We start from the raw sequence: 24618 nt of genomic DNA on the forward strand, positions 1-24618 counted from the left end.
AAAACAATTCAAAACCCACGTTTGACTGCACAATCCCTCCAGAAAGATCTGGCTGACACTGGAGTTGTGGTACACTATTCCACTATAAAGAGATACTTGTACAAATATGGTCTTCATGGAAGAGTCATCAGAAGAAAACCTCTTCTACGTCCTCACCACAAAAATCATCGTTTGAACTTTGCAAATGAACATACAGACAAGCCTGATGCATTTTGGAAACAAGTTCTGTGGACCGATGAGGTTAAAATTGAACTTTTTGGCCGAAATGAGCAAAGGTATGTTTGGAGAAGAAGGGGCACAGAATTTAATGAAAAGAACCTCTGTCCAACTGTTAAGCATGGGGTTGGATCAATCATGCTTTGGGGTTGTGTTGCAGCCAGTGGCACAGGGAACATCTCACGAGTAGAAGGAAAAATGGATTCAATAAAATTTCAGCAAATTTTGGATGGTAACTTGATGCCATCTGTGAAAAAGCTGAAGTTAAAGAGAGGATGGCTTCTACAAATGGATAATGATCCTAAACACACCTCGAAATCCACGGAGGATTACATCAAGAGGCGTAAACTGAAGGTTTTGCCATGGCCTTCACAATCTCCTGACCTCAACATAATTGAAAATCTATGGATAGACCTTAAAAGAGCAGTGCGTGACAGACAGCCCAGAAATCTCAAAGAACTGGAAGACTTTTGTAAGGAAGAATGGGCAAAGATACCTCAAACAAGAATTGAAAGACTCTTGGCTGGCTAGAAAAAGCGTTTACAAGCTGTGATACTTGCCAAAGGGGGCAGTACAAGATATTAACTCTGCAGGGTGCCCAAACTTTTGTAGACGCCATTTTTTTGTTTTCGGTTATTTTGAAAGTGTAAATGATGGAAATAAAATCTAACTTTTGTTGACATATTATAAAAATGTCTAATCTGTAATTTGATGCCTTTTGGAGATTTTTCCATCTTTCCTTGGCTTCTTTATGCACATTAATACAAATTTTTAGCTGGGGTGCCCAAACTTTTGATCCCCACTGTACCTGGTGATCCTGCCTGTCCCCCTACTTTCCTTTTTAAAACAGACCATGCTAGGCATAGAAGCACACCCATCCCAGTGTGGTTAGTTGTCTTCTTCACATTTTACTTGGAAGCACAGCCTGGCCTCCAATGGTCAGACTTGTGCTGACACAGCCCACTGCATAACCATTCACTTGGAAGATCAGTGTATTGTTATTTCTCCACACTCACGTCTTTAGGCCCTTTATGCAGTGGAGAACAGAGATTATGTGATCACTTATAAAAGAAGAAAAAAAAAGTATTTAGAATTTTTTTTTTGTAATATTCGCATATTGTGCCTTTCATTTCTATTTTAATCTGAATGGGTTGTTTTACAAGGTAAGGGTTCACATATACTTTGCCACTTGCCAACCGCACTATAGCCAAATGACAGCTACAGCGTGGTTGTCCAGTTCTGGAAGGGCATCATATAACGTCCTCCAAGAACGCGCACCCAGTGGCACTCACCTGGTGCTGTCTGTGATCACTGTGTCCTACGGTAAAAGGCCAATCACAGTGGCCTTTTACCACGTGATCAGCCGTGTCCAATGACACAGCAGGTCACAATGTAAATGTAATTGCCGGTTATTGGCAGCACGTTCCTCACGCTGTCACAGCGTGAGGAAAGTACTGCCGATAATCGGCAACTGTCACAGAGGACATCCGCACTGATAATCATGGCACTGATTAGTGCCACCGACCAGTTTCCAGCAGTGCCATCCATCAGTGCAGCCAATCAGTGCTATCAGTCAGTGCTCAGCAGTGCTGCCAGTCAGTATCCATCAGTGCCACATCAGTGCTTCCTCATCAATGCCCATTAGTGCTGCCTCATCAGTGCAGAATATCACTGCCTATCAGTACTGCCTATCCTTGCCACCTCATCAGTGCTGCTATCAGTGCAGCCTCATCAACGTACATCAGTGAAGGAGAAAAATTACCTGTTTGCAAAAATTTATAAAAGAAACAAAGAAAACCTTTTTTTTTTTTTCAGTTTTTGTTCTTTTTTTGTTTATAGTGCAAAAAATAAAAACCTCAGTGGTGATTAAATACCACCAGAAGAAAGCTCTATTTGTTTGAAAAAAATTATAAAAATGGGTCCAGTGTTGTATGATTGCACAATTTTCATTCAAAATATGACAGCACTGAAAGCTGAAAATTGGCCTGGGCATGAAGGGGGTAAAAATGCCCAGTAGGCAAGTGGTTAAAGCTGAAGGCAGGATAATCCTAACCTGTGTAGGAAAGATGTGTATACATACCTATTTTCAGGCTGGTCCTGTCATGTGATCTCCCATTGCAACCAGTGGTGCAGGTGAGAGGAGTGAATGCTTGACAGCAGCTAGTAAAGCCTGGAGAAGTGACATCACCCATATGCTTACTATGACCAATCTGTTTTCGGTGCTCCCTCCTCTCCCCTGCAGAGTCTCTAGGTGTCAGAGGGAAACAGGATCACACGAACAAACCAGAGTGGCTTGGAAAATAGGCAAGTATACACATCTTTCTTACACAGGTTGGTAAGCATAGGTATTGAGGGGATAGGAGACAGTTTATGAAGTAGTTACGGTTATCCCAGAATTCCACTTACTTAAAATAAGTGACATTACTTGAGTTGAGTAACTTCTCAGTTGTCCAGAGGCACTGTGTTCCCTACATCTTTACAAAGGACTTACTATGAATAATGGCTTTAGCATCAATGATGTCTACGGTCGTAGCACCTGTCTGTAGTGTCACTGCGATATTTGTTGACAGCATCTAAAACAGTGATTGTGGAAATGGAGACATTTTAAAGAAACTTCTATTTATATGGTCACTAACAACTTGATTACTCTCAATGGCAATTTGAGACTGTGGAACTGCTAAAGGATTACGCACTCACCTTTTTCATGAATCTTTCGGTCTGTTTTGTGATCAAAGCAAAATATTTAGTTCTGTGTGGCCAAATAGCAACTGGATATTATCAGCACTATTCTTTCACACCATTTCACCATGATCATTTTTGATTTAAACCAGCCTACCACTTTCACACAGAAAGGCACAAGCTACTAAGCATGTCCCGAACTCTGACTAGCGGGAATGTACTGCTCAAGATCCTTCTGATCAGTTGTTTTGTCACTGCTGCTGAGAAGATGCAAAACTATTAGCACTCATTAACGTTACAATTGATTTTTTGGGTGACACAGTGAACCTTTAGAAACTCATTAGCTTCCATTGTGGACTTTCTTAATGGTTATTAGAAAACCTGCCTGATTATTATGGTTTCCAACTGAAAATGTTTGCACCTTCACTTCACTCTGACATTATTTTAAAGTGGAACTCCAGCCAACAATAACAAGATAAAAATGAATAGCCCTTTAAAAATAAAACCGTTGGTGTGGCCTAGTGAAAGGAAAGAATGGACATGTTCTAAGGGAGCGCCATCAAAACCAAGCTTGGCAAGCTTTGGTCTCCACATCATCAGCAAAATGAGCAAAATTACTAAGTGGTCTATCCACCAAAGCTCAATGTACCCCAATAAAATCTGGCTCCAGGAACATTTTGGAACTCTTAAAAACTCAGCTATCTCCTCTATTGACTCTTATCCCTGCAAGACAGACTGTGCCCTCCAGAGGAGAATTCAGTGAGAACTCTACCCAGATCTACCATGAACCAGTGGGATACCAGTAATCCTTATGCCATATCTTTACTTTGGGGGTCTGACCCATATAGTGTCTGATATTAAGAATTTTGACAGCAATTACAGAACTGAAAGATCTATTCACCCTCACCAAGCAACTAAAAAAGAAAAGGGGAGGGATACAATACATCCCTGAAAACATACAGTGGAGAGCTTCTCTTGTTGATGGGACTTTAAAGGCACAGGTTTATCAAGTAATAAACTGATAGGTCAACCGTTAAAAAATATCAATTTTTATTTTATACAATCTTAAAAAAAAAAAAAACATACAAAGTGTGGCGATATTATCAAAAGCTGGTAAATCAGTAATAATGTGGCGATCAGTCATGCATGTGTTGCCACTGATGCGGTTTGAGACCAATCACAGTCTCTTCTTTAGAAGTGCTCAAAATGCATGACGCCTGCAATAAACATACATATCAGTATATATCTTTACACATAGGAATTTTCATGATGTAATTAACTTACCAATTTACTCCCTAAGCAACTAAAGGACTTGGCGTGGGTTGGAAAAATAGGCAGTAAGGCCATACTCAGATTGAAGAGCGTAGCAGAGGCACGCACAATGACCCTTACCATACTACAAATGGTCAAAACAAAGATGTGGACAATAGGCGGGTGCCACAAAATTTGGATGAGGGGAGTCCCAGAGTCTGTCCTCCTAGAGCAATTCATCTTTAAAGTGAATGTAAAGGATCATATTTTATTTTTAAAAAATAGCATACATGTTATACAGGACTTATCTGCTCTGTGCAGTGGTTTTGCACAGAACATCTCCAATCCTCCTCTTCTGGGGTCCCCTGCTGGCACTCCTGGCTCTTCTACCCACTGAGTACCCATCATAGACACACAAAGCATGGCTTGGCCCTGCTCTGCCCTCACTGGCTGTGAGCCAATGAGGGGTGAGAGAGAGCAGATAGAGTATATGTTCTTCGGCACAGTTCAGGATTGAGATTGGGCTCAGATAAGTATAAGGGTGGGGGTTGCATGAAAAAGATTTTTTACCTTAATGCATAGAATGTTTTAAGGTAAAAAAACCTTCAGCCTTTAAAACCACTTTAACAATTTACTAGGAAGGCCTGCTGAATCCCTGATCAGTTCGATTGGGCACTTAGATGCAATGATGTCAATAAGAAATTAGCACCAAACTACATTTAGCTGGTTGACAAATTTCTTACAGCATACAAGACAATGAAGTACAACATGCCGATGAAGATTCACTTTCTGTATTGGAAAATCTAGGTGCAGTCAGTGACCAACATGGCAAAAGGTTTCACAAAAACATTGCCACAATGTAAAAACAGTATCAGGGAAACTTGAATCCATTAATGCTGGCTGACTATTGTTGGAAATTGCAGCACAATGCACTGGAGTACAAATGAAAATTATGTGCGATTAACCCTTTATAACAAAGCTGAACTACAGGATAAGCAAGTATTGTCTACAAACAAGAGTCATGTCTATTCTTCCTTGAACCTTGGTGTGGTTTGTATGTCTCTTGCAGATCTGTGCAGGAAGAATGGAAGGAAGGACTCCTCTTCTGAATGTACCAGCCTGCCACTGCTGAACTCAGAGCAGGTGGGAAGATGGGAGGCATAGAAGGTTTCCACTGAGGATGAGAGCTGCCCAACTCTTCCTAGTAAAAAGTGAGTGATCCACATGAAAGGTTTGCTCCCCTTCCCGCTCCCCTGTAGACCTGCAGTGTTTGCCGCCCGCCTCCCTGCATTGAGTTCAGCTGCGACAAGCCGGTACATTCAGATGAGGAGTCCTTCCTTCCATTCCTCCTGCCCTCTTCCCAGCTGGAATTCAACAGCAGTGGCGATGACAGCAGGCGGCAGAAGCGTACATACAGAACAGGAGTCCACCCTGCCATTCCTCCCAATTACTAACAGCTGCAGCGGTGAGAGGAGTCCACTCAGGCTGCTAAGTGGTGTGGCCACAGTCCAGACAGGACCGCCATTTAGTGATGCCTGCTGTACAGTGTTAAATCATGTTTTTTGAATAGGTGAACTCACCCTCTAAAGAATTCAACCAATGTAGTTATTTCTAAAATCTTAATAAAAACCATAGGAATCTGAAGCCCTCATTTTAACTTAAGTTAAACCATGACTGCCCTTCAAACTGGTTTTCCATTTAGATGTCAAACTCACGCAAGTGAAATATTTTGATATCTTCATTCCAGTATATTTAATACACATCCACAATAAAGACTTTCCCCTCTTTCAATTTTAGGACATGGAATAAGTTTTTTGAAAATGAATATCCTACCACACATTTTATACTTAATGCACACATCAATTAGAAGCACACAACACTTTCTTGAGAAACGTTCAGGTCATACTATCTGCTTATTTATAGGTACAGAAAAAATGTAACGAATTCTGAAGCAAGTATAGGCCTCCCCAATATCCCTGTCTACTATCAGGCTGCAAATTTATCAAGGATACCTGATTGGAATTGTAACACTCAAACAAAAGACTGGATTGCAGTATGCCTTTCTCAATGCACTTTGCATAATGAATCCCCTGCTATGCTCTGCAAAGTACTATAAAAGCATCACTCCAAGATAGGCCCCCACATTGGCATCCTTTCATAAAACACCCAAAATATCCACAGCTCAAAATATTATGAATCCTAAATGTAATGAATCATAAATGTAATGAAAGTTCTTTCACCTTTTGAGATTATCTGTATTCAGAGGCAATGGATAACCCACGCAATTTCTTGGGCATATAGCCGGTTGAATGTACAATGTGGGCTTCGTAGCTCTAACCAAAAAAAGGACTGGGACAAAGTCCTACACTCCCCACTGAGTGACACTCATCTTAGTATGAATGTATTTAGAATGATATAAACATAATTTATATTTGTCAATCATATTCTATAAAAGGAATCCAACTGTGGAATTCGTTATTGCTATACTTTACTCAATAGGAGACAAAACCTGGATATATGGAGTAAACAGGTGAAATGTGGTAAAACATAAATATGTTACATTTGTAGTTGGAATCCTGACATGAAATAAAAACAGCCACACAATAACTTTTTATACAGAAAAATGAAAAACAGACAGGACACGTAGACAACTAAATGGTTCAGTGCATTTAAAGTCCACAGGGTAAAGCATTTCAGAAACAGAGTAAATGAAACATACCAATAAGATTCCAGTCATGAAGCTCTAATATGTCCCTGAACAGGTAAGAGGAAAATAGTTCAAGTCCCTTCACACAGAAATGCTGAGGGAAACAAAGATTGTATATTAGCATTCAAACTATCATTAACCCCTCACAGGGGAACAGTAAAAAGTAGGCAGGCAATGAAGTGAACAGATATTAACAAAGTATATTTAAACCAAATCACAAAAGTATATTCAAACTAAAACACAAAACTTTCATATAATCATTTACAATTGAATGTAACTTCAAGTAAATTTCAATATTTTTAAATCTGCACCTTTCATTAAAATAATACTTGGTGATCCTGCCAGGAAGGTTATTGTTGTTACAGGGTGACAGCACTCTTCCCATCACCCATTTGTGCTCCTGCTTTGTCATCCTGTCACACAGGCTTCTGATGAAGACTACAAGTGGTCATTTCAACACTGTTCCATGATCCACTGCTGTCACCATCGGAAACCCCACTGTGAAATCCAGTGTCACCACTGCTGGAATACATGCATGAGAACAGAAAGTGGCTGCAGAAGATCTGCAAGAAATCTAAATTTTGTAAGATACAAACTGCTTTAAATAACTTGGTTAGGATTTACTGTACATCTACAGTAACAGACCTATTGCAAATAAGACACCATAATTTAACATAGAATATTAAAAACACATTAAGAAATAACCACAAAGTTCATTAAAGTGGTTGTAAAAGGTAAAATGTTTTTTTTTTTTACATTAATACATTCTCTGCATGAAGGCAAAACACTTTGTACATGCAGCTCCCCTAAATACTCACCTGAGCCCGATCTTGGTCCAGTGCTGTGAATGTCTGCAGTAGCTCTTCTTCCCTCTTCCCGCTCTCATAGGTTTAGCTGAGAGCAGCGGGAGCCATAGGCTGAAACCACTTTAAGAAAGAGATGGCCTTCGGCAAAAGATTGCTTTATCTTTGTGAAGGATGAATAATGGATCCCTACAAGTATAGGCAGCTACCTTACAGATACATCTAACAGACATAACAACAAATAAAAATGCTACCTTACAGGAGAGATTACCTAAGGGGATTTCCTTGATGGGTTTAAAGGGTAGTTTCTGCAGGACAGAGAGAGCCATATTAAAGTGATTTTGTACCTACAGGTAAGCCTACAATAAGATTTACTTGTAGGTACTGCAAATATCTCCTAAACGTGCACCGTTTAGGAGATGCAGTATGTGGGTTTCCGTGGAGAAAGGGGATCCAATGGTGAAAGGTCATCTTTAACGTCCTGAGCTCCAGGATGTTGACGGAGAACTTGGCTTCCTCTAGTGACCTTGTTCCTCAGACCGTGAAAGATTGGAACACTCCTCCCAAACCCGAAAGACTGGCATCTGTTATCCCTTTCCAGTGATATGTCACTGGCAGGGCCAAGCTGGAAATTCACCAGGCTAGAGAGTTAATGATGTGGCTGGAAAGATGCATGGGTAGACTGAGAGAAGGAGCATGCTTGTTTGATGCTAACAGAATGTTTTGTTCAAGAGGTCTGGAACGAAAATGGCTGAATGGAACACTTATGGAGAATCTCACAGAGGGGCATTTCTTTGATCTCATGCCTAGGAATTATGACTGCAAACTAAAGGCACCTCAGGCAAAAAAATCATCCGGAAAGGTTACACATTGTCACCCTCAGTCGAGTGTACAGAAACAATTGTAGGTGCAGGCAAATAAGCAACAGAATTTGAAGAAGAGCATAAAGCAATGAGAACCATGTGAGGTGACTGCATTCAGAGTTAACACTCTCACATGGAGCTTGGAGGGCCCACAGAACCAAAACGGTATGTTCCCATAAGGAGGTACAAACAAACCAACTGCAGGAGAAGTGGAGGTTATTTGGGCATCTGTGACCTTGTCACTGTAAAGCGGTAGAAGCAGGGAGACTGTGGCTTATCTCTTGTAGAAGATCACAGTGGTGGATGTCCAGACTTTAAGAAGAGAAGGTGAGCGTATACAAAATAAGAGGTGTAGTGGCACATGCGCAGTGAATTGACAAAATGAGGGGGCCACAAAGACCCCTGAAGGAAGGCTGAGCCACACACTTTCTGCTGAGGGCCTGCAACACATGCGGACTCACTACCAGAACTCTGAACATTAACCCTGTGGGGGTGAAATTGGAGAACAGTAACGCATAGACCAGTCTCTAGAAGGGCAAAGCTATGTGGCTTATCACAACAGTGGTCCAGGAAATACCCTCTGACCCCCCAGACAGTCAGCAATGTAGAATGCCAATGCAAAACCAAGAAGAGAAGTCCCTCTTTGGCCCTCAGTGAGCACACTCTTCAGGAAGTTTTCACAGATAGGGTCACACCAGTGTGAGTAAACTGCAGCCCTGGACTTGTAAAGCACTCCGCAGCAGACACAGTACACCAGATGTCTGAAGAGTGCTCCACACAGAGCCAAGTGCCTAAGGGTCACATAAAAGGCTGGTCTTGCATCTTCAGCATGGCGGGATCCAGATGCAACCTCCAAGGCTTTGCCAAAGATCAGCCAGTCTGGAAAACTGCACAAAAGAGCTCTCATGGCTCTGCAGTAAATGTAGATGCTTGAGTAAAGAAAAAAAACTTTGATAAAAGACAAAACCATCTAGTAGAAAGGGTTTGCTTTTCTAAGAGACAGAAGACATCCTTCCACTAAGACACTAGAACAGTGGTGGTGAATCGTGGCCATGGGCATGCAGAGCCCTCTCTGTCAACACGCCAGCTCCAAGTTTGTAGCTGCTGACTTTTAATTTTTCTGAGAGAGACTGGAGGTCTCTTTAATGACACCCCAAACGTAAGTCACAAACCAGATCGCACGGTACAGAAGTACCATTTGTTAGGGCCGATTTAGACAACTGTGTTGCTGCAGTGCATGGTAAAATGCACATTTTAGCACGTATTTCTGCAACATGTAAATCTAAGTGCAATTGTGGTTCCTCCTGAGTGGCAACAAATGCACCTCAATAGCACATCGCAATGGGGATGTTATTTTAGTGCAAAATGCAGATGTGTGCCAACTAGGTGTTGTAGTGTGCTGTACTGAAGAAAAAATGTAAAACCTGCAATCTGGTGTACTGGCAGATACTAAAATACTAAGCTGCCTTAATGCAAAGCACCATAACGTGAGAAATACAGAACTTTAACATGCATGCTGGATTAAAGCCCAACTGACATTTCCAAATGTACTACTGTAATGCAGAAAGGCTGTGTATATACAACAGTGAATGTCTTTTTTTCTTAACTTACGTTCTGCTGCAGCATGGGTTATCATACTATGTGCTTGCAGATGGCTAGATAGCTTAAGTAATATATTGCCTTCACACCACAATCCTCTTAAAGTAAAACCACCTTTATTAGCATTAGCCAGGCATGTCACATAAAATGCAACGCTACAGAATCTACACAGGGCCCTTCACCTATTTTTATCTATTTTGACAAAAGGTTACAGGACATTGCTTTTTATGTGACATGCCTAACACTAATAAATTAGTTTTTACTTTCAGAGGATTACGGTGTACTTGCCACATATTACTTCTGCTGATAATGGTGCTAACCATCAATTGCTGCAGCACCCCATGTTTGTGGGCTTCTCTTTCTGGTCCGGTGTGCACTGGAGATATATACAGCGTGTGATTTCAGGCTAGACAGTTGGACCCTTGCTTACACAACTGGTACAGGTATCTAGCAGTCTGAAATGCCCTTGCCTAGCACTCCAGTCCATAGTGCAGCTCTGGGACCACAAGCACTGCTGCTTAGCATTGAGCAAGGGATGTATCAGACTGATGGGGACCCAGGCTGCTGCATTAAATGTTCAGCAGCAGTCCAACTCACTATTCATGCTGCAAAACAAAGTTAAAAAAAATAAAATCATTAATTAAAAACCACTCTACTTGCAATCTGTGTTGTCCAGCAGCTCCCAGGCTACCACTGATCATTTTATTTAGGTCTCTCTCATAAGCCCTTTGCTCTCAAATGTGTTTTTGATGCTAGAATTCTTCTAAATGACAAAGCCAGCATTGAAAACCAAAGTGTCTCCACTTGAATGAGCTGTGCTGCCGAACACTGGTAGACTAGTCGCTGCTCAGCAGTGCTGGAAAAACATCAGTTTAGCAGAGATTCTGAGCACTTTTGGAGGTGCTAAGTTCTTCATGGGTTATAGGAGACTTGACAAGAGACGCAACAGTTTCAGATGTGTTGTTCAGTATCAGAACATCAATTCTCTATAATTTAATTGCACGGAAGGTGAGGCATAATGTCAATACATGAGTTGAACCTGGTCTGAACTAAAAGAAAAAAAACAAAACAAACAACATTGCTAAAACTGACCATATGCTAAGCATATTTCAGCGGGTCCAGCATCACTTAGCACCAGTTTGCCTGGTCTCCTTCAAACGAAAAATTGAAGGATCAAGATGAAACATTGGTGGATGAACAGCTGTGTCCAAACAGATGCAGGCACTGTATGTATTCTGACAGCATTGAATGCAAATAGAAAAACAAAAGAGGGCGCACCAACCTAATGCATTATCTTTTAAAATATTTATTGAAAGAACAAGGTAAGTATTATACTCACAATGGACATAAAAACACAGGCATATCACACCGAACAAGATAATAGATCCAAGGAGCATCTGAGTCCATACAATGGAACCCTGGATGACCAACTGGCCAACACGTTTCGAGGACACAACCTCTTCCTCAGAGCCAACACGTCAAGTGTCTGCACTCCTCTTATATAGGCTAATAGATAATGTCAGTGGGCCGTATCAAGTCCACACGAAGGCGGAGATTAACTTCACATGACCCACTGCCATCAGATTCCAATCTTGGATCAAATGACAGAAAAAAAACAAAAAAAAAAAAACACATTCACATGTTGGTAAATGATAAATACATAAACACTTACACTTCTCTCTCTGTAAATGGTACAGCGTTAGCCAGTTGGTCATCCAGGGTTCCATCATATGGACTCAGATGCTGCTTGGATCTATTATCTTGTTCGGTGTGATATGCCTGTGTTTTTATGTCCATTGTGAGTATAATACTTACCTTGTTCTTTCAATAAATATTTTAAACGATAATGCACTAGGTCGGTGCACCCTCTTTTGTTTTTCTATTTGCATTCAGTGAAGTTGGACCACCCCGGTCTGTTGAGGGCAGCAAGTAGTGCATGTTTCAGAACATCCTTGCTGGTTTTACCGAGTACATTCCCAGAGCAGGAGAAAAAGTGTTTTGCTGTGATGTATTCTGATAGCGTCGTGTGTCAGAAAACAATAGCCACAGCAGTAGATTCCTCCTTCTAGCATGGGTTGAGAAATCTGCTCGATTTCTGTTGTTTGGTCCGCAGGCTAAACAAAAGGACTCTATGTATGTGTATGGCCAGCTTTAGTCCCCGGTCACACCGATATGACTTTGAAATCGTGCGACTTCCAGTGAAGTCATTCCGACTTCAGGTGTGACTTGCAAGACATTTGCGGCTTGCAAGACACTGATCTCTATGCAAGTCGCACCTGAAGTAATGCATGCACTACTTTCAAAATCTGTGCGACTCCCACTAAGCAGGAATTGCACCAATGTGACCGCTTTAATTGCGGACGATAAGGCGTGACTTGCCGTGCGACTTGAAACTCACGTTGCATGGCAAGTCGTACCCAGTATGACTGGGCACTTTGTTTTCGCATATATCCCTGTGGAGCCCCTCAAGTTCTAGACCTGGGCTCTGTGTGAGAACTCTCCCCTCATCCAAACAAATTATTTAAACATGTTTTGTTTGTTTTAATAAAACAGAACAGTACAGGAGGATACAGGACAGGCCTGTTTGTGATATGTTTTCTATAATCAAGTTTTCTATTTCTCAGATGATTAGAGAGTAACCCAGTCAGAATGGTCATGTGCATCAGCAGAGTGAAAGGGTCTTTTCTAATAGATTTATGTTGGGTAAGGGCATGACCAGAGGAAGGAGCAAACAGGTTAATGTGGGAAACACCTGTCACTCCTATAGGACACAATTTTTTTTGCTAATGAATTCATAATTATTTTCTATTTAATCACTAACTTGCGAATTTTACACCAATTTTTAGCTCAGTTGCTCAATGATCATGTGCAGTGTGTCAGCGACAGGCTTCCTGACAGCAATCACTCTACACTGGACTAGCTACAAAATACTGAAAAAAGCAACTTATAGTAATAAATATGAATGAAACCATGTAACACAAGTTTCACCTGTAGCTGCAAAACATCCCTTCTTAGCAGCAGATCGCTAGCAACCACAGTGATTATGTTGCTACTACAAAATTGTTTTCAATCTGAATACATTAAAGATTTTCATATAAACAAGATAAAGCAAGGAAAAAAAATACTGAGCAGATAGATAACAAATCCAAACTAGGGAAAACAACCCCCACAAAGGGAAAATTACATTAAAAAAAAAAAAAGGAATATAAAAACCCCAAACACTGTGCCTAGCTGAAAATATACTACTAAGGGGGGCTATTTATTCCATTTCAACCTGCTATGAGGAGAAAGTCTAAAAACCCTCGTGGAGAGCCAAATTTGGTGATAATGATCATAGGTGCCCAGTTCACGTGTATTAAGGGCCTCTATACATTCAATATGATCCATCCCAGAAATCCATTTCAAATGAATTGGAGCCTGTGTCAATTTTCAATGGCACGGGATAACTGCCTGGGCTGCGGTTTAAAAAATGTTGTACAGGACAAAAAGGGATGTCATAGGCCCACAGAAGATCTTGTCCATGTATCTATCTCAAAGGTAGAAGAACTGTATAAAGGGGGATTGGGGGAGAACCCCCTCTTAAGACAGGTTTGATCCAGGGACGTGCTAGATGGCCACATGGGGAAATAGCCAGCTCTACAGAGATCAGCTGCTTAATAGAGCTGCTGTGAAACCAGCTGACCACCTGTCAAAACTGCAGCAGCATGACACAAAGAAAGGTATGGGGCTCCAGATCCACCCTTCAATTTTGGAAGGAATAAAATTATTTTGCAGAGTCGTGACTTTTTTTGCGGTTTCTGACTCCCCCAGATAAAATTAGTAAACTACTACAAAATTTTAAGTGTGACATGGCTCTAAATCTTTATGAGTATCACAAATTGCACAGAAGAGTTAAAAGAAAAAAAAATGCATTTTTTAGTGTTGTTACCATTTTAACTATGGGTTGCATATGTATTTTTGTAAAGTAATTTCACCAAAAGAAAGCCCATTTGTCATAAAGAAAATAATAAATTAATTTCTTTGTCATCTTGTGTAATGAAAAAGTTACTCCTGAAAGAACAAGACAAGAGCAATAATGAAAAAATTGCTTTGGTGCATTGGGGAGTGTACAGGTGTGAGAGCTGAAGTGGTTAATAGGTTACATTGCATATACATTGCCCTGGTTGCTTGCGTTGCCTCTATTAAAATATTTATTACTACTGCCTGAAGGCTATCACATACCATGCAATCAGCAATTATGTAATATTGAAGGTGAATAATTGATTGATTGCTTTGATTTAGTACAAACTGACCAACAGGAAATTTTCCATCTAAATGATGCAATTATCAGTTTTTATTTGCACGCAGTGGTTTGCTGTAGCCAAAAAAATATCTGCAACCCCTGAACTGTAACCAGTAATTTAAGAAGCAGATGGACCATCACTAAAAAGCTGCAAACCAGTGATCACTAGTATATTCAGCTACAGATTAGCATCTCTTAGGGAGGATCATAGCCTCCCTGCTTCTATAGATCATTATGAACCTAGAACAAGAAAGCTTATTTAAAAACAAACAGCTTTTTTTTATATATAAACTCCCACCATGCAAATTACATCCAGCTCAATACACCTCTGCTATGTTCAGTGCGACAAAGATGCATTGTTAAGCATCTGTACGCACATAGGCAGCCAAGCATGACAATAAGACTATGTTAAGACTAGCAGGTTCCCCGCTGTACTTTATTGCTAGTTTGCCAACATTAAGACAGATTCAATAGCAGACAATGAATCATTTTGAAGTCTGCATTCATCTTATTTAGAAATGTCACTTTAGACTTTTTAAAACATCAGGCGAAACAAAGTAGCACGCATAAAAAAGCAGCGAGGAGGATATGATGTTTGGACAAAACGTACGATAGCATAATATGAAGAGAAAATTAGATTCTGCTAATATAATAACATTTGGTTCATTAGGCTTTAATTATACTCTGCACGCAGCGCTGTAGTTGTCCATGTCTATTTGAGAAAGCAAGATTGTCATCTCCCCTAAAGCTATGTTAAAAGCAATAAACATATTTTGCAACACTAAGCCAGGCTGGATTTGATTCTCTTTTAAGAGAAACCGACTAATACAATACGGAGATTTAAATGTGTATTTTCATGCCCTTTTCATAATGAAAGCTGGCCCTATGTATACGAGGTTGGCAGCTAAAACAAACAATGGTGCGCTAATATTGAAGTCATTCAAGTCTATTACAGGTGGCTTCCATTTACCAAGTTCTCAATGACCCTCTCTCCACACACTATTACCTAAAGGAAGAATTACCCATAATGTGAAAAAAACAGTCCTGCAGGGTATTGTGAGCAATACAATATGGCAGATATGTCTTCTAAATGGATGCCAAGTTACAGGACCGTGCAAGCACAGCCAGAACATGGCAAAATGACCATTTCAATTTGAAAGCTAGGAGAGGACTGAAGAATGTTTCATATACTGCAGAGGCGTTATATTCAGAAACAGTGCACTGTAAACTGCAAAAAAAAAAATCCTCTGTCTGTTGAATGTCACCTTTTTAATTCATTTAGATGAAACAGACAAGAACAAAACGGACTGTACCATAAAAGTGAAGTGAGTTAATTTGCTATTGACTTACTTGCTGCGGCTGTAAGAAGGTGCTGATGTAATAAAATGCATATGTGTGTCCTGCCCATGAACTACCTCAATGTCTGAAATGAGGTAGAGTTGTGACCCTCTAATTCACCTGCAGCCTGTGTATCCCGATGGGTTTTAGCACAGTCAACAACAGTGAGCTGGCAGGACATCAAAGGATAAAGCTGTAATGAAGGTGGTAGAAGCGGATTCTGCTACTTATTACAAAATCCATTCCTGTTTCTTTAGTGCTCTGATATCAGGGGAACAGCAATAAAATGTGTACACAGAAAATTGCCCAAGTCCATGTTTAATCAATTAAATATCATGAGGCTGACAAAGACTTTCACTTGCTAGACTCTAGCAATAAAGGGGTTACACGCGTTTCCTTACCTCGGGCATCATTTCCTCAATGAAATGAATTGTGTAGTCAATGTTAAACCGGATTACTTTGCACAAGGGAATCTGCAAAAGCAACAAGAACAGTAATCATTTTTAAGGGATAATGCAAGACTGCAGCATTTCTGAGAGCACTTAGCTCCAAATGAAGGCAGTGTATAAAACAAAGAGAGAAATAAGTAGTGGAGAATGAGAGATGGACTTTCATCTGCCACAAAGTTTAACCATTGTACCACTGCAGACCAATATCACCATCTAGTGGTCAAAAGGGTTTCACTTATTTAAGAAATTAATATAGTACAACACTGGGTATTATTTAACAAGCCAATAACAGTTTATTAATCCATACAAACCCAGAAAACAAATCACTTTTGTCTGTTCCAAAAAAAAAAAAAAAAAAACTCTTTCTATTATTATTAAATAAAAATGACATATCATATTTGGTAGTAGAATTTGTTTAAATTAAACATTTGCCCTTAAGACTCTGTTGATATCTATGTGTTTTAGGTGGGGTATGTAAAAAAAGAAATCCTGCTTGCTGCATCTTACATGCGCTTTATGTATAGTTCAATGGCAATGCATATATTTACAAAAAAAAACACACCCACTAAATCTTCCACCATAAATATTGTACCATTGGAAACCAACTACTCTGCTCAAAAAAATTAAAGGAACTCTTTTTAATCAGAGTATAGCATCAAGTCAATTAAACTCCTGGGATATTGATCTGGTCAGTTAAGTAGCAGAGGGGGTTGTTAATCAGTTTCAGCTGTTTTGGTGTTAATGAAATTAAAAACAGGTGCACTAGATGAGCAACAATGAGATGACCCCCAAAACAGGAATGGTTTTACAGGTAGAGGCCAATGACATTTATTTCCCAACTCATCTTTTCTGACTGTTTTTCACTAGTTTTGCATTTCTCTATGGTCAGTGTAACTACTGGTAGCATGAGGCAATACCTGGACCCTACAGAGGTTACAAAGGCAGTCCAACTCCTCCAGGATGGTACATCAATACGTGCCATTGCCAGAAGTCTCCCAGCACAGTCTCAAGAGCATGGAGGAGATTCCAGGAAACACGCAGTTACTCTAGGAGACCTGGACAGGGCCGTAGAAGATCCTTAACCCACCAGCAGGACCGGTATCTGCTCCTTTGTGATAGGGGCTTGCACATTTGGTGGACCTGCCCTATAGTTTTTTTTCATACTGGACTGAACTGTTTGGAATGCTGTCCTTCTCTTTGATGTCACCTTTTCGCCTGACCCCACCATAGTGTTACTGAACAAACATCGCCTGGATTTGATGTCCTCACAGTTTAAATCACTCTTGTACGAGACAACTGCTTCCAGCAAACCATTGCTAAAGCCTGGAAGACTTCCACTTTACTGTAGGTCTCCTTGAGACTAGAAATAGAATAACACAATTGATGATTCAAAGTTAAATTAAAGCTACCCTACTTGACAGTGTCAAAACCCTTTCAAATTCGTCAACCCTGGGTTCACCATTTTTGTCTCCTAATTTTGAGTGAACTTACCTGGAGCCCTAGCAAAGCTTTTTAGGGGACACAGACGTTCTTTCACCGTCGGGCTGACATTCACTACATGGCTTATGGGAGACTATGAACATCCCCCATCTCTCCTTTTCTTTCCCTCAACTCAATTTTATTCTGTATTTTTTTCACAAAAGGCTTATTATCTTGCACTCTGCACATAGTATCTTGGATCTTTAAAGCGCAGTTTTTTACCCTGTATGACGTGATTACTTTTTATGGTCATTCATGATCGTTTTAAGCTCTAATGACTCCCTTTGCATTGTTCCATCTATGTCTGTTTGCATAAGCAAACTTGTAAAGCCTACTTTCTTTTGAAAACAGCTTGTGAGATTGGACATGCTTTTATTCGTACCTGTACACTGATGTGCTCTCTCACTAAAACTTAAAAAGCACACCACACAGATGTGAACCTGCCAACAATATAGCACTGAGCTGTTTTGTTAGCATCTTGAACACAAAATAACTACGTATAATATCTGTAATCTATGCCAAGTTTTTTCTTTGAAGTACAATACTAGTAAAAAGCTTTGTTGTCCAACAGAAATAGGATACATCACTACTTGCACATACATCCAATCCATCAGCATTCTAAGGCTGGCCATACATTATACAATTGTTTTGAGATTTTTGGTTTAGATTTACCAAAAACCATCTAATAGGTCAAACCTAACAACACTTTCCATTGTATCCAATTAGGCAGGCTCTTGTACTACATAGTTGAAGGTAAATCTAAAGGAAATTGGACAGAAAATTGTATAGTATATGGCCAGCCTAACACTCTAGAACCAGCGAGATAATTAAAGGTTTTTTAACCACTTCCTGTCCGGACACTTTTACCCCCTTCCTGACCAGGGCAATTTTCAGCTTTTAGCGCTATCACACTTTGAATGACAATTGCGCGGTCATGCAACACTGTACCCAAATGAATTTTTTACCATTTTTTTGAGACAGATAAAGCTTTATTTTGGTGGTATTTATTCACCACTGGAATTTGTATTTTTTTTGCTATGTAAATGAAATGTCCAAAAATTTTTTAAAAAAGTGTTTTTTTTATAAAATTTTGCAAATAAATAATATTTCATCATAATCTTAGCCAAAATTTATTCCGTTATCTTTTTAGTAAAAAAAAAAAATCCAAATTAGTTTATAAGCAAAAATTATAATTTTTAAACATTTTTTTTACATTTTTATTTTATTTTTTTATATTATTATTTTTTATTTTTTTTTTTTTTTTTACATACGGTCACCCTAGCAGTACAGTGTCACCATGGTGACACTGTACTACTTGTGGGGGGTGATGAAGATTTTTTTTTTTTTTTTTTTACACTGATTGCTTTTACACCCATATAGGATGTAAAAGCAATCATTTCTCTTTCTCTCTGTGTGCATTCCTGCACTCATTGAGAAGTACTGAGTGAGCTGTGATTGGTCACAGCTTGTCACATGGTACAAGGCTTTTGTGAATAGCCTTGTACCATGTGACCTCTGTGATCATTCACAGATTTCACACGTAGTAAGCAATGATGTCACAAGTGGCATCTTGCTTACTACTTTGCATGTGATCACTGATTGGCCAATCAGTGATCTCGTGATCGGGACCTCGTACAGAGGTCCCGTCCGACGATCGGTGTTTCACTGTGTCCGGAGGACACAGTGGGCACCGGATCGCGGTGCTGCGCGCTCCCAGGGAGCGCGCACAAGCAGGGTGCGGGGAGGCCGTTTATAGACGGCCACCCGACCCTGCAGTGCCACCGTCCGGCCGTTTATATACAACGGCCGGACGGGAAGTGGTTAACAAGAGGATGATAGCTACAGCATGTTCAGATAAAGTGCATGAAATTGAAAGTGCCGATTTACTGAAATATTTAGATTATTCCAGGCTATCAATTGTTTGAATACACAGAGCAGATTCTGACAGTATGCAGATTTAGGGTCTGTGCATAAGGTGTAATATATAAATCTTGTGGGGAGCATAGACCCACTTCCCTTTGAATGCTAACACACTCTGCTGGACGGACTCATGGATTGTCTGCCGTTCAACCCATAACTACTGTGGAGGTAAAAGAATGTATTTACACACATTTTAAATATCAGACACGGACAAGAAATAAGACGAGTCCGCTACATCAGTCGGTCCATTTCAGGGACTATAACATCAGAAGGATGGCAACACATTATTACATTGCACTTAAAGCCAGAGATATCTCAGAGATACTTAGTACTACGCAATATGATTCAGTAGAAAACGATATGAAAACATATCAACATTAAAATACTATGTCAAAAGCTATTTTCTTGAATTAGTTTTTACTTGCTGAATGAACTGTTTGGCGAAAATGCTCCACAACTGTTCTGGAGAATAACAGCTTCAAGTTTTTTCCTAAGACACTGATTTGCATGTGTAGGTTGTGGGCACAGCTAGCCAACAAGATAACCCACTGTAAGTCAATTCAGCACAGTGGCTAAATGGTTAGCACTTCTGCCTGGCTACAAGGGATGTTGGTTCAAATCCCAACCACGGCACCACCTGCCTGGAGTTTGCATGTTCTCCCTGTGTCTGCGTGGATTTCCACCAGGTACTCCAGTTTCCTGCTGACAGGTTGATTGGATCTTAATTGGCGGTAGTATGTGTATGTATGAATGTAAGTTAGGGACTTTAGATTGTACGCCCCTTGAGGTTTAGGGACTGATGTGAATGTACAATATATATATGTAAATTGACAGCACTATATAAGTACCTGTAATAAAATTCACCTCCAGAACCATGTCGCAGACTTCAAAATTTTATAGATGCACTGGAAACTACATTAACCTCCAGCACTGAACTCTAGAAGCTGTGCCCACAAACAGGCAGACAAAGGGCTAGTTTCCAATATTATCTGTGGTTTCCCTGCAGCTGATCTTTTTCCCATTACAGATTTACCATGCCTTGTCCTGCACAGTCTCTATTATTATTATAATAGGGGATATATATAGTGCCAACAGTTTGCACAGCGCTTTACAACGTGAGGACAGACAGTACAATTGCAAAACAATTTAATAAAGTAGGCTGTCTTCGTACAGACAGCCATCTTGGTAGAGACAGGGTTTTGCTTCCTCATGTTAGAACCTCTATCAAAGAAAGAGTGAGCAGCACAGTACTGACATTATATAACTCTCCGGAAATTAGCAGCCAGATGAAGCAGTGTCTTAGATCTCGCACTGCAAATACACAGCTTTTAGGCTGTAGCACCCTAACATCAGCCAGGGCACAGTCATACAACAAATGCACTATTTTTCAGGAGGAATTCTAGACAAGGCAGATGTTTCAGGGTATTGCTTAGATGCATTTAAATTTGAACCCTGGCCAAAAGCGATTTTTAGAAATTTTCACTTTAAAAATAAATTACCACTGAAAGTATGTGCCAATTGTGTATTCTGCAGCATCTGTGAAACTTTTACTTCAACTTAATTCTTACAATATAGTAATGGTAGAGCATCCGCAGATCAGATCCACAGTTTCAGCTGGAATACACTGAACAAATCAAGTCACTCACTTGGCATCTCCTCCACTAAGAAAATGTCCTGCACTCATTTCACAGAATGCAAGGAGTTCTGTGATTAGAGGAGAGGAGATTCTGATGTGGTTCTGCACCTTCTCCAATCACAGAACACCCTGCAATCTGTAAAGAGAACGCCAGATGTTTTCTCGATGGACAAAGTGCCAAGCGAGCAACTCGTTATGATCAGTGTACTCCAACTGGAACTGTGATTCCAATCACCACACATTCAATGCTTATTATTATATGTCGGAGTTCAGCTTTAACATTTCTAGATATTCCTTATAACATAGTAAATATTTGAAAAAGTTAATATGTGGGGTCTTGCGAGCTAATATGGTGCCAAAAAAATTATATATATTAACCAATAAAGTGCTGTAAATTATTAAACTATTAGAATAAATAAAAAAAAACAGTAGATCGCCTACACATTACACATACCCATACCAATGTGTCATAACAAATCCAAGAAATATATAATAGTGTTGCGCTCCACTGACACAAAATAGGTGGTGTAAAAACCAAATATTTAACAAAACAAGTTCTTTGTCCAAATACAATATCACTATTACAATACAAAGTGTCCTTACTCAATCCGTGTATATTTCTTGGATAGTAAATATTTGCTTTTTTGAGTTTGCGTTCACTTTATTTTTGGAAACTTTTGGAGAGTTTATACAGATAATAGTGCAGATAATAAACAAAATAAGAAAAATGCAAAAGTGTTGATGTGCTGGGAAGATGGGGACAAAGGCCAGAAGGTCTCAGGGATCAGAGGAAGGAAGGACTGATCTGGTGCATTCCATGAATGGGTCAGATCCAGTATAGGGTGGATGCCCCATTTGGTGCTGGGAACAGTGAACAGGATTGAATAAAAATCCTGGAACCCTTACTCTTCTGCAGCAACAGCTATGACTGCTTGTGAGCTGTGCCTTAGCAGTGTGGAGGTATGCCAGTCTTTGAGGGATGGAAGAAAAGACCAAAATACTAGCTTTTACTTTCTGGATTCAACGGTTTAGACCAAAACATCCTAGGAACAGATGGCCACAAACTCGTCCAGAAATCTCCCTACTCTCACAAGTTTGGGCACCCTCCCTCATTGAGAGGAGTGCTTGTTCTTGGACATAGAGGTCTTGGGTGTCAAGGACTTGTGCAACTTCCAAGCTTTACCTTGAAGGCTTGGAAGAAATGAAAGGAACACCTCTTAGCTTCAGAGATTAAAGGTTCCCAAGATGGAGATGTTGCTTTCTTTTTCTGGGGCAAAAGGTACTCTTTCCTCCAGTGACCTCCTTGATAAGGTTTGTCTAGAGATTTGCCAAAAAAGGCATTCCTCAACAAAGGGCAATTGTAAAAGACATTCCTAGCACTAACATTCCACACACCAACATTTGAGGCAATGAGATCCTTCACATGTGTACCAAAGAAGGCACATTATGGTTCTTTGGTGTATAATCACTGCTAGCCAATCAACACAGTAGAGTAGAGCTACAGGCATGAGCACTAGTTGAAGGGCAGAAGGCTTCCACTGGATAAAGCCAGGACCCTGGCACAAAACCTTGGACTAGACAGCTAGGGTTTGGCAGATGGACATGGCAGCAATGGCAGGTTGCAGGTAATGTAAGGGAGCAGGTCTTAGAAAGGGCTTTGAGCTTTTTGTACATTGGGTCTTTAAAATGGGAATGTCCACTATTTAGGGACCTCTCTTCTATAAGTTATGGCTGTGCAAACATTTAGGAGGAGCAAAGGTTTTATCCAGATAAGGCCAATCACTGTATAAGGACAGTTTCAATAGAAAATGCACTGAAAAAGTCTTTACATGCCAAGTGCTTTTTAAGGAATCTAGACTTGTAATCTTAGGCTGATACAGGAATCTCCAAGTCTAAGAATGGGAGGACAGCTTCAATAAGGGTCGAAATGGTATCTTTAAGTTTAGGCATTAGATCTGCAGCCATCTTGGAATTGGGAATCAACTGTGACTTCCTAATGAAACACAGCTGACTCCACACTGCACATACTGTCTGTGACCAGGTTACTCTAGGACAGCAGTTAGTCCAGGCAATGCCTGGAGATTAGTGGAGCTAATGCAAACATGGAATAGATGGCAAGAAGGAAACACAAGGTCCATGCGCAGAATAGCATAAAAGCGCACTCAGGAACAGTAGGACCACTCACTTATTTGGGGGCTCACGCAGGAGTAGTAAGATTAATGATCAAGCTCACTTGCAGTAAGGACCACTGGGGAACCAAATTTCAAATCTGGCACAGCTCCCCTTTCCTGCCACTGGCCTTTTGGGTGAAAGTGTTGCAACCAGTGCCTGGTAATTTAACCCTTTACTGGGACCTGAACATTAAAGCACCAGCAGCATGTAAAAAAAAGGTAAAAGCCCTACTTACCCCAGTGAGCGGTCCTCAGAAGGTACTACTGTTACCAACACACAGGCACACAGTGGAATAGTGAGGAAGGATCCAGGGAGAATGTCACTCTGCTAATGTTCCAGAAGGCATTAACCCTAAGGGCTATTCGGGGACAGGGATCCAACAGACAGGTGAACCGCAGCCCTGGACACGTAAAGCACTCTAAGCCCACTTCACACACTGCACATAAGCACCTAAACAAGCACCCTCAACAGAGCTCAGTCCTAAAACACATTACTAATTATATTCAGCAGGGTCCAGGTATGGCTTCTTTTTGCAATGTCAAGATCCAAGCTGCAAAATTAACCCATTCTGTCTATGCAGACTCCTTTTTGTCTCTTGCTAGATGAAAAAGACATTTGACATAGATAAAGATTTTCTTTTTCTCCCAGAGGAGAGAACACATCCATTCTCCTTGGACACTAGCTAAAAACTAAAGCTAAAAAAGTCAGACAGGGAGTGGGAGGGGGTATACAAGCTATTCTCAGAGCGTTGTTTTGCTGAATCTCCTGAAAGCAGAAGCATAACCCAATGTACCTAAATACTTTATACTGTGTCCTTAAATGTGGTAATAATAATGAGGATAAATTTATTTAAGATATCAGTTCCCTTCTAGGGCATTTTTCTTTTATATTGTATGTCACTTTCAGGTTCGTTTACCAGGGAGACGATCAGCAAATGCATGTTCGCTGAGCTCCGTCTGCCCTACCCAGTGACACCCACCATGCCAGTCCTGGACCCGTAGGTGGGACAACAAAGCCCATGATACAATTATTCCTGCACAGTAAGTTGTCCATAGAACTATTATTTTATTATTTGCCAGGAATCAGGCTTCCAACAGTATTATACCCACCCAATACTCCCTTCTCCCCTGTTCTTTTTAATCCATGTGTTATTTGTTCTAAAAACTGCAGCTGGGAAAATACAGGACAGGACTAAGGAACCACATTATTCTATGCAGTTATGGT

General features: G+C 40.3%; 1 protein-coding gene across 1 annotated transcript in view; it reads right to left on the minus strand.

Annotated features, from left to right (window-relative positions):
- Nucleotides 1–24618, minus strand: part of DROSHA (drosha ribonuclease III) — a 392901-nt gene that overhangs the window by 258821 nt on the left and 109462 nt on the right. Inside the window, exons 10-11 of the mRNA XM_089674845.1 lie at nt 16140–16211; nt 6866–6947 (exon numbers count right to left, since the gene is read on the minus strand). Coding sequence (XP_089530971.1) covers nt 6866–6947; nt 16140–16211 — 154 coding nt within the window. The remainder of the gene's footprint in view (nt 1–6865; nt 6948–16139; nt 16212–24618) is intronic.

Source organism: Staurois parvus, unplaced genomic scaffold (assembly GCF_062004578.1).
Source record: "Staurois parvus isolate SC_StPar_1 unplaced genomic scaffold, SC_StPar_1.0 ptg000153l, whole genome shotgun sequence".
In the NCBI taxonomy this organism is placed as follows: domain Eukaryota; kingdom Metazoa; phylum Chordata; class Amphibia; order Anura; family Ranidae; genus Staurois; species Staurois parvus.